The 11,325-nt window shown below is 49.4% G+C and overlaps 1 protein-coding gene across 2 annotated transcripts in view; it reads left to right on the top strand.

Moving 5' to 3' along the window:
* The window catches only part of ST7 (suppression of tumorigenicity 7), a 212,503-nt gene that overhangs the window by 197,805 nt on the left and 3,373 nt on the right, over window positions 1-11,325 (top strand). For both annotated transcript variants that reach the window (XM_045288752.1, XM_004707768.4), the window contains exons 13-14: window positions 5,456-5,548; window positions 8,021-8,160. In XM_045288752.1, coding sequence (XP_045144687.1) covers window positions 5,456-5,548; window positions 8,021-8,160 — 233 coding nt within the window. The remainder of the gene's footprint in view (window positions 1-5,455; window positions 5,549-8,020; window positions 8,161-11,325) is intronic.

The following is an 11,325-nucleotide window of genomic DNA, read 5'->3' as shown; positions in this document are numbered from 1 at the left end:
CCTTTAATTCTGAAGTTTAAGGCCACTCAACTCCTTGCCAACTTGATTTTTCATTACAAAGGGAATTCAAGAGGAAGAGTACACCACCCAGTTTCACCAAGATCCAGGTTAGAGATGATTATTCTTTTTAGTCAATTTATCTTTTAGAGATTAAAAAAAAAGTTCAGCCAAGAACGTTGTTTGGTGGAGGTATATTTTACTTTACTTTTTAATGAATCTTGGATGTCGGAGCATTAGTCATCCTGAGGAATTAAGTGTGCTTCCCACCAATCAGGCTGAAACAAAACAAAAGAAAACAAAACACAAACCTCCCATTTTTGATAAAACCCTAAGCCCAGCTGATGCGTGGCAGAGATTGTTTGTGTTTGAAACATATGGTGGGTTGCTGCTTTGCTTTTTTCAATCTGAGTCTTCAACCGCACAGACATCAGCATTTCAAAGGCTTCCCAAATGTTTGATTCATCACTGTCCCAGGCCCTGAAATTACACAACGTGTTCTTCCAAGTCAAGATAATCAAGAAGGGGAAGGTGCTGCTTGACAAGACTTCATGTGTTTTGCCCTATAGCTGGGTTCATTACACAGCTGCTGGCTCCTTATCTGAACTGCACACACCTAAAGCACTGTAGGCTCTGGTTCTACTCATGCACACACCCCACTGCTCGTATGTGTCGAACACAGAAAGCGCATGTGAATGAGGGATTTTATCTTCACGGGGCCTTCTTTTACAATAGGATCGCCCTTGCTGGGCCCATTTTAAGTGGCCCGTCTTCTGTTTCACCTGTCTTAAATGCCAGTGTGGCCTCCTCTTCCTCCCACCTGGAGCTGTTCAGGGCTCTGTTTGGGCTGCCTTTATTTTACGAACCGGGGTCAGTTGTCTGCTGACTGCACGTGTGAACTTTAAGATTTCATTTTCTAGTTCCAGATAGCAGACAACGTGCCCATCTGCCACGGGGTAAATCGCTTAGCCTGCCTTTGTTGCCATTCGGCTGAGTGAAATGCTTTATTTTCCTTGTGGAGATTTTTTTCCCCCCTAAAGAATTCACTACATAATGTATAAGATTTGAGGGCAGTGTTTTTCAGAGGGAGCTAGGGCAGAAGATTTCCTTTGAGGGGAAAATGGGCCATTGTTAAAGCATAGGATGAGATTCTGATTCTAATGTATTCTCTTTGAACCTAATGCTATTCACTGTAAGATGTGGTCCTTAGGATATTTCCTCTAACCTAACTCTTCCTCCAAATGGCTGGCACTTTTTGGACTACTAAAGAGAGATTTTTTTTTCCCTATAGAGTCAAGGTGTAGTCTGAATCTAACTGTTGTAACTTGAGAGAGAACAAGGAGCAGCTGAAGTCCATGGTCACAGCCAGCTAAGTGAGCACGCTGTCTCCCCACAGCGGGTCATGCTCCCCACCGATGCTCAGCAGAGCCAGCTTGCGCCCTTTGCTTCTTTCCTTTATTCAGCCTTGGCCAGGGCTCATCATTTGGATCTTCCTGAATCCCTGAAGGGAAAATGCTGCTGCTTCTTGATCATGCACGGACTCGTCTTTACATTTACCCAACACACAGTTGCTGGGTCCATCCTTGGCCCCCTTCATTGTATTGGGGATACCGGGATGACATGGAACTTCTTTGGGAGAAACGTGTGTGTGCATGCGCGCATACATGGTACAGATGTGAGGGTCACTAGCCAGATGGTGAATCCGCTGCATAGCTCAAACATCTCTCGTCAGAATTGGAAGTGCGCATCATCACTTGATTCCAGCCAAGGAAAAGGGGTTTTCCCCAGACCTCACAATTCGATAGTGAAGAACACAGATCAGAACCCAGGCCTCAGATATTCGGACCAGTTTTCTTGATCACTGGCTCCAGAATGCCTCGGGAAAGGCAAACGGTCCTCCCAGGATGCTGTCCCGTGGATGGCAGGCAAATGTGAGAACAGAAGCTTTGCATCTCGATGCTGATGTACTCCTTTATCACGTGCACTTCTGCTGTTTACAAGCAAATGAGAGTTTTTGTTTACAAGCTAGTGAGTGGCCCCAGAGAGAGAGAAAGTGGGACCTTCAGTAAAAGAAAAGAGAAAGGAGACTTTATTGAGCAGCCAGGCATGGCGCTCGGATGCTTAACGCTCTTTTATCTCTAACGGCCTTGGGAGCAGGATGGTGTAGGATGGCGTTCTCCTTTTTACTGAAAAGAGCCTGGGACGATTGACTGACCCACTCGGTGCCCTACGGCCCTTAGCCCGGTCACTACTCTCCTCCCGTGTCAGGTGCCCTGCTCCCCACTGGGTGTGCGCAGCACCTCAGATCTCGCCTCACAGGGAGGACCTTATCCTCAGAGTGGGAACTTCCTAGTTACTTCTTTGGTGATCGGATCATGTGCTTCCCATCTGGAGTGCCTGCTGGAAGACCCAGAGCTGGGATTCCAGTTCACTTCACCCTGACTGTACATTATCGATCCGCCTAAGGTTCTCTGAAATGCTCACAGGAAAGGCACCATAGACAGGGCAATGGGAGCTCTCTTGTTCAGGCATCCAGCCTCTGTCCACGCTTTGGCTCTGCTGGTCCTCCCATCATCTGTACGGATGGGTTTGCAGCCTGGAAAACTTGGTCGAGCCAGAGATAAAAGAAGGCGGGGCTGTGCCCCAGGGTTTGTTGAGAGGGCAATTCCCGGGTCCATTTTGCCTCTTCGGCCAAGGCACACAAGAAATCAAGGTAGAGGAAGGAAAGGATGCAGAAATGTTGATGTACCTCCTGTCAAGTCTGAGTGGCCCAGCTTTCATTTTGTGTTTAACCAACTGCACGAGTGTTTTTCATTCCTCTTCAGTGTATGTAGAGGAAAGACTCTAGTTGTTCTTAAAGTAGATTTCCTTTTCCCATCCTATTGGCATGGACCGCCAAATCAGTGTGCTCTTAATACTTGCACTTGCAAAATCTGGAGACATGCGGCAAAAAGCCCGGAGGCTTTTTGTAGGGAAAAGGACCAGAGGTGGGGAGGGGTGGGGAGTGGAGGGGAGGCTGCCAAGGGGACACCAGCCCCTCCCAGTCTTTCCAGACCTCCGCTGCTTATCGCACACATTGCTGAACCCTGCACAGCAGGCTGGGTGAGAGTATAGGATTCCGAGCGAAATAGTATTTGCTCTTGTTTAGGGAAGCCACAAGCTTGATGTTATTTTCTGTGCTCAATGTCAATGACAACCGATCGGAGGAGGAGAAAGTGTTGAGGAGCCCCATGGGCACCTTGACAATCACGGAGGACTGTGGGGTGTGTGCTTTTTTGTTAAGTAGACTGCAATCAATAGCTTCATCCACTCCCAAAATGCCAGAACCAATTAGAAGACCCTTCTGCCACCAGGCAAAAAAAGGCTAACTTGAAGCATAAAAATCGGTGAATGTGCCAAATGCTAGAGTAGAAACCGTCTGATAGCTGGTGGAAAAGCCACCAACAAGCCCTTAGCTTCCTATGGTTCGGCAAACTCCTGTGCATCTTTTCCACAATTGCTCTGGCCGTGCAAGTGCGCTTGCACCCACAGAACAATCCAGCCCCGCCAGGGGTAGCCACGTGGGGCTTCCTTGCATCCCAGAGCTGAAGGGGGTGAAAGGTCTGCAGCCCTGCTTGCGCACAGAGACTGGATTCCTAGCAACACTGCCACATGGGTGCCCCCGCCTTTGGGTGGTGCTTTCTTTAGCATCATAGCACTTATGGGAAAAAGGCATTAAAACCTTGCAGTGTGATACTTTAAATTCTATGCGTCCCAGAAGAGATTTTTAGTCGATACCATAGAAGCACTGAAATGTTTTTGTGTGTTGTTTTTTGCCCGCCACCCCACCCCCTACCCCCTCCCCTTTCTTGGAAGTCTGATGCTGTTAAGAGAGATGTTGCCTCCTTCGAGCGATCTTTGTGTGTTAGCCACCTGTGCTAAGGCTTGCTAGATCCCTTCTCGTGACAAACGCCATCTTTGTTTGCCCGAGGAAGAGAATGGAGAAAGGAGGGTGAGACTTTCATTGTAAGAAGAGTTTAAAGTCTGATGCAAAAAAAAAAAAAAAAGAAGTCTGATGCAAAAAAAAAAAATTTTTTTTTAATGTTTTAATCTCCGTTTAAGAGATTTCTGTTCTGAGAGGAAAATTGATAACATTTCTACCTCAGCATACTGCCAGCAAACTGGCGGCGCCCTAATCCCGCATTGAGAGTGATTTATATTCTCCGTGGCAATGCGCTGTAACCCCAGAGCGATACCACTGCGGTGTAGATTGACTGCATTCCAAATGCTGGGATCCCATACAGAATGTTTTTACTTTTAAATAATATTCAGACACCAGAATAAATACCATATGTGCACCGACGTGGGTTACAATGGAGCCTTGTCATTCCTCGTGAGGGAGAACACTCTTTGTTTCTGATCCCTGTTTGAAAGAAGAATGCAAAAGATAAATACGTGCAGGGGGAGCGTTTGGAGAAGGTAGAAGTCGTGATGCAGTGCGGGGCCTGCAGCCCTGAGTCCTCAAAAGGTAGCACCTCAGGCTGAGACCGCGGCTCCTGAGTGACACCCGGGAGGGCCCCTGGCTTGGTACCTGCCCTTCCCAGCCTAGGGGGCTAGCTTTTGTATTTACGTCCACAGCCTGCTGCAGTTAAAGGACATCTGCGGAGGAAAAATTGCCTCCGTGCCCCCTGTTCATAGGCACAGTGAGACTAACATGCTGACGACATGGTCACCGGGAGAGTCACACGAGGGGGAACGGGGAGTGAGAGACTGATTGGAAAGCCGTAATTCAGCTGTGAGGCCGGACGCTGTCCGAAGCCACAAGAGCAGAATTAGGTGGCCTGACAGCCTCAGCAAACAGATCATCAATCTCTCCAGATTCATATTTTCCCCACATGATAGTAAAGATTTAAAAGTTTCATAACGTTTGGAAATACCTCCCAAGTCATGCATTTTTTTGGACTTGTGTTTGGATCTCCATCCTGGTTGGGACTCTAATCCGCTCAGACATCGTTTTTAAATAGACACGGTAGGATGCCTTTCGTATTTGTACATCTGCAACGAGTGCCAAGTCAGTCCGCGTTTGCTTCTTGGGCCAGCATTCCCATCCAGGTTTGTGTTATGACCATCGGTTGAGTTATTGGATTAGTGCTTATAACATTTTTATCATATTTTATAGCTGATGAAGCCCTGGGCATCGGCTCTGTTGGCTCCCCTCCACCTCTGCACCCCTGCCCCCGCCCAGTCCTGAGGGGTTTGCCCAGAATATATAGCGGGAGATTAATGTGCACGTGATACATCATAATGTGTCTCTGACAGTTTATCTGGTACACGCCTCCACGGCTGTGTGGGTCTCCCCTCCGTCCCGGGAGGTGCTGCAGAACTGTTCCCCATTACAGACGTGCTCCTAAGTCTCTTTCGGAAGTTAGATCCTTGAGACAAGTATCAGACCTCTAACATGCTGTCTCTCTTCTTGCAGCTTTCCGGATGATCCCTTATCCCTTGGAAAAGGGGCACCTATTTTACCCTTACCCCATCTGTACAGAAACGGCAGACAGAGAACTGCTCCCATGTAAGTGCCAACTCTCTCTAGTGCTCTCTTTGGCCAGCCCTCGAGGTGGCCATGGCTCCCGGTGAGGCTGGGAAGAGTTGGGGAAGGGTGACTGATTGCACACGAGGAGCCTGGCCTCGCCTGACTCTCCTCACACCCAGCCTCGGCGTGCAAGCACATGGCTTCATGTGAGTTCTGGGAGCGGGTCTGGGTCTCTGATTCTCCAAGTTTCTACAGGCCCAACAAATGCAAAGATCCTGAGGACTGGCAGGTTGCAGGAGGAAGTGTGAAATACTGACCGGCCTGAACCCCGGAGAGCCTCCTTTGGTCAGGATGCTGACAATATGCTGGGGTGGTCCACTGGGCCGGTTCTGCCCGAACTCTCCAGCTGGTGCCATGTGGCCCACACAGACTGGGGCTTGAGGAGGAAGCTGACTTCAGAGGGAGCGCAGATGAGTCACAGTGGGAGCGAGGCCCCAGGCCAGGCCGTGGCCGCCGGCAGAGGCATTTCCCAGGAGCCTCTGGTGGGCTGGATGGGGTGAGCTGGCGGAATTTCGCGCAGAGCCTGCGTGCAGCCTCCGCACTGTATCACCCTCGGGTGCCTTCCACGATCGCAGCCTAATGGCCCACACCACATGTGGGAAATATTATTGTGGTTTCTGTAATACAACATTGTTTTGACAGTTTGGGCTAAATAGTTATTAGCGAATCATACTGTGTACGTGGAGCATGTCCAGGCCCTTCATGTGGCTCTGACGTAGAACATATTTTTCGCCCTCGGATCATAAGCTCCAAATCTTGACTCTTCTCTCGTTCTCCTCTCCTCTCCTGCCACCCCCACCCTCGGGACGACCACAGTTACATCAATAGCGTACAGCTATACCGTCTAGGAATGCTTCCCCCTGGGGGAGCAGTGTAACTCCAGAGGCCAGGGTGCATAGTCAGTTTCACATGCCAGCATATTTGAGCCACTCATCATTTCCCTTGGGATAGGAGCTGGGTGCCCATCTGACGGCTGGTATCCCAGTAAAAGCTCTTGCTAGTCAGACTCCCAGCACGGAACCCAGGAGAGCTCCAGGACGGGGGCCCTCCTGGTCCATGTCATCTGGTAAAAGGCGTCTCATGGCCCCACTACGTTGCTTTGATTTCAGAAATCTCTATCAGGGGTCCATTCTTGACCTTTGGCCTTCCCATCGGGGAGATCTTCATGATAGTTTCTGGTTTGGGGGTACAAAAGGCAGTTTTCTGGAAGGATGAACTGTGTTCATCGGGTCCAAATAAATTTCCTTGAGGATAGATGAACGATTAGAACAAGGTTATCATTCTTAAAAGAATAAGCTCTGAAATTCTGGCTCACATTTATTGAACTAAGTGTAATGTGCACAACCTGACCACTCCCGAAATCTTCTGTGGGAGCGGAGTTCAGCTTGGAAGGGAGGGGCAGGAAGAGGTCAGGGGTTTGAACGGAGACCACATTCTGCACACGGAAAGGGCAGCTGCTGCCCCATCAGACCCCGTGTTTGCATCCTCGCAGGTCCACTCGCCAGCATCCAGGCCTGTCCTTTTCCCTCTCCATCTTCTCTGCCCTCGGATTCCAGCAGAACGGATTCCTGGGTAGGGCTGTGAGACGCAAGAGCTGATTGGGTTTCCTGAGTCAAAGAACCATTTCTAATTAGGCTTCTAGTCCGTGGGTGATTCACACACAGCTCCTCACAGCTTTCTCCCCTGCACCAGGGGTGCAGGCAGCTGGGGCGGTCCACCTCTGTGCAGGCCAGCCCTTCTGGCAGGCACCCCCACTGACCCAGACAGCTGCAGACCCCTCTCTCGGGGTTTTTTTCCACCATAGCTTTCTGCTTTTCCCACAATCCAAAGCTGTGAAAGACCCTAAAGAACCCGAAGGTTGTTTGCTTTATTTATGTTCGGTGCCTGTTGGAAGTCTGTCGGGGAGGGTGCCCTACAAGTGTGCCAGACACCCTTGCAGACCGAGGAGGCCGGCACGTGAGCTCCCTCCCTCTCTCTCAGGGCGGCACCCTCCGCTGGCATACTTGCTGTGCGCCAGGAAAACATACTAGATAAACGAATAGCGCCGTGCTGCCGTGATGAAAGAGTTACAGGAAGGTGAACATGTGGACAAGGGTCTTCCCCTTCCTCCCCTACTTCAGGATACTTGGTTTGGAAGTGTCCACGGGCATTTTATGACTTAAATGCGCCTTAGCTGCTTTATGTGTGCTTGTTTTTGAGAAAGGAGTGCAGTCTCTTAGGCGTACATGGGCCCTTCCTGAAAGTCTGCCATCCAGCCTTGCCTGCCCTTCGACAGTCTCAGGAGCAGCTAGGCAGCCAAAGGCCAGGTCTGGTGTGGATTGTTCCTGCGCAGCCTTCCCCCTTTCTCACCCACCCGCTCCCAGCCTTGCAGCGGTGGCCGCACTCGAGAGGAATTCCCGAGAAGGCGGGTCACGCCACCCTCACGTGTTTCCCTTTTGGTCTTCTCCACAGCTTTCCATGAAGTCTCAGTTTACCCAAAGAAGGAGCTCCCCTTCTTTATCCTCTTCACCGCTGGACTGTGTTCCTTCACAGCCATGCTGGCCCTCCTGACCCATCAGTTCCCGGAGCTCATGGGGGTCTTTGCAAAAGCTGTGAGTATTTGGCGAGAGAAGGACCTTGGTTTGGGGAGAGGGCGGGGGGTGGGGCCTGTTCTGGCCATCTGCTCCCTGTTGAACTTTCATTAGCATCTCGGGCTGAGTGTCAAAGAGTACAGGTTGTTTGTTTAATGCAGGCCTTGCCCCTTCCACAACAACAGCAGCCACAGCACTGCAGCTGGTTCCTCAGGGTAAACTACTGAAGGGAACCTCCTAGCAAATGAGAAGGTGTGGGAATTAGTTTTACATCAAGTAGATGACCTTATAGTCCAATCTCTGGATATTTGTAGGTCTTTACACTTTCAAAGATGATTAAATGACTTTTTTTTTTTTTAATGGCTGCAAAGCCTTGGTTGGCTTGTTTGGTGGAGGGGGGTTGGTTGCAAACTGAGATGTGTGAAGAGGGCTTGCAGTACTAAGAAATAAATGGACATAGGATTTAGAAATCTGGAAATCCACTTCGTTTCAGTCATTAGGTGGGTTGTGGCACGTAGGTTTAATAAGGAAAGCTGCCTGCATCGACAGCCAAGAACCACCGTGTCCTTATTGGAAACTGCACCTGCGCTGAGGAGCACGAGTTTGCCGACTTGGCCACAGACAAGTTTCAAGCAGAAGGCGAGCGGGTGGGAGCGGTTTCCCCGGAGTGTGTCTTTTAGATTCCAAGGCCAGTGGAGTTGACCAGCGTGGGTTCTAACGTGGCTAGATGGATGATTGACATTTTCTGCTCATCAGAGTTTGGGGCCTGGGATTCCAAGAGTATTATCATGGGCGTTGAGATGAATTGTAAAATCTACCAGTGCCTTAGTTTCAACAGTTCCCGAAGCACTCTTCTCCCCCCGCCACCCAAACTGCCCTGCCCTCCTCCTGGAGTTCCAACATTCACGGAATCTTCCTACCGTCCACCCAGTAACTCAGCCTCCACTCTTAACCCCCCGCCTCTCTTTTTAGTCCGGGTCCTCGTTGTTTCTTGCCGGGACCCCTGGTCTTTCCTGGTCTCCTGGCCATCCTATCTTTCCTACGGACTCAACAAGAATCTTTCTGGATTGCAGCTTGAGCGTATCACTTCCCTGTCTGAATGTCTCCTGTGGTCTCCCACCAACTGCAGGATAACCTGTTGGCTCTTTAACTTGGCATGCAAGGCCCTGTATGAGCCAGCCTTTGCTTGGCTTTGTAGACTCATCTCTGCTCACTGCCGCATAGACACTCCCGTTGGGCCATAGCGAATTCCTTTCCATCCCCTCCACGCTTGTGCCCTTAACCGTCACCACCCCTACACTTGCCTCTTCCTTCTTTCACACTCAGCTTTCTGAGTGAGGGGGCTCTTTGTGATCTCACAGGCCCTCGACTGTCACCTGGGTTGTATCGTTACAGTATAATCGTTGCAATGTTCCTGCCCGCCCCCTCTAGAAGGTGAGCTCTTTGGGAACAGGACTGTGCCTTCCTCATCTCTGTGCCATCCACGCCTTCTGCGCAGTGCTTCACGAATCATAGGTCTTCAATACGTGGTTATTGAAGAAGTCACTAGATGTATTGGTTTCTGCAGGAAGGAAGAATCAACATGCAACTCAGGTACCGCTTCTTTCTCATGCTTGACTCATTGGCACTCTGAGCTGAACGGGATCTTGCACAAATTGCCTTCATAATTTCCCTCACAGAGACCAGGCTGTCTCTGCCTGAAGATATTCCTTGGCACGGAGCTCCCCTCCTTCACACGGAAGCCCTTTCTATGATTGGGACCCTCAGAACTCTTTCAGATCCTAGTCCAATGTACTTACTGCCCGTTAGTTTCCTGTCGTTCCTGGTCTACTCTCTGTACTGAGCAAGTCGGCTTCCTCCGCCACATCGATAAGACAGCCAGTGCACTTGCAGCCACCTCTCGTCTCTGACAGGCCACCTTCTATGTCTTTCTCCAGGCAGAATGTCTTAAAATCCCTGCACCCTTCTGTGCACAACATGGTTTCTAAACCCAGTGCTGCCCCTGAGCTTGTGGACCTACGTGAGTCATTACCACCTTCTTTACCCAGCCCAACTTCTAAGTCTAAAGTTCTGGCCCAAACTCAGCGTGGGTTAGAATAAAGTGATCACTTTATTGCAATTATAGATTATTGATATTCTTCCCTGGGCATTTTTAAAACATGGCTGTGAACATTTGCCATTGGTCCAGGATTCATCATTATTAATCAATGTATTGAAAATTCAAAATCCCGGGGCAGAGCTTTGAAGCAGAATAGCCATTCACAGCTTCTAATTATGCATAAAACCCACATGTCCCCAGCTCCAGGAATGTGGGATCTTGCATCTCAGCAATCTGCATTTCTATAAGGATCGATCCCCCTCCGTTTCAGAGGATGCATTTCAGGCCATTATTCCTTCCAGCAGCAGGAAGGGTGAACCTTTGATTTGCCATTTGTAGGGCGTGGTGTGCTAGCAGAGCTGCCCAGGTGGTGGTATTGAACTCTGTTTTCAGGTAGTCAGTGAGGCCTCCCCTGCCTGTCCCTGAAACCACATTTGCTTATGCACCCACTTTGTCTTCAGCGATCGTGTTGGGAAGGTGAGCATCATGGAATGCCAGGTTATTAGAGCAAAGTGTTCTTGAGTTGAGGGAGTACTTGAGTGGAGGCTCAAGGTCCATCTGCTACCTTAATACTAAATCTATAAATATATGTACATAGATCTATTTCCCTGCCAACATATATAAATATATTTACATTTGTACATGCTTGTATTTAGACCTCTGTAAATGCCCTTTGCCTCCTAGTTCTTTCCTCTGTTTCGTTTTACTTTCCTCTTGTCCCACTATCATGGTCAGCCTTCATTCGGGTTTCAGTAATTCCTCTCGGTTACATTGCCCTTGATCAAGCCCTGTCAGACCTCCTACACCCACATTTTGTGTTTCTAAGCTTTGCTTTGCATTTCCAGTGACGTATGTGTTCAATAAAATGCCGGTGCTCTCTGGGTCCTAGTATTTTGTACTCTCCTTGAGGTGGTAGTTTGGTCAGCCACCCTTAACTTGAAAATGTACTTTAGATAAGTTTGCTTTGTAACCTCTGTCTGAAGAGCCTCATTTATCTTGCCCTTCACTGCGGTTTAGCACTTTCCAGAAGGTCTGGAGAGGCTTGGTGGGGAAGGAGAGATGGCCTGAATGAGACAAGCCCCACACCC

Source organism: Echinops telfairi, unplaced genomic scaffold (assembly GCF_000313985.2).
Source record: "Echinops telfairi isolate 266 unplaced genomic scaffold, ASM31398v2 ScPeMD7_23;HRSCAF=83, whole genome shotgun sequence".
In the NCBI taxonomy this organism is placed as follows: Eukaryota; Metazoa; Chordata; class Mammalia; order Afrosoricida; family Tenrecidae; genus Echinops; species Echinops telfairi.
The sequence above is the reverse complement of the archived record's forward strand: the minus strand, read 5'-3'. Positions and strand labels throughout refer to the sequence as shown.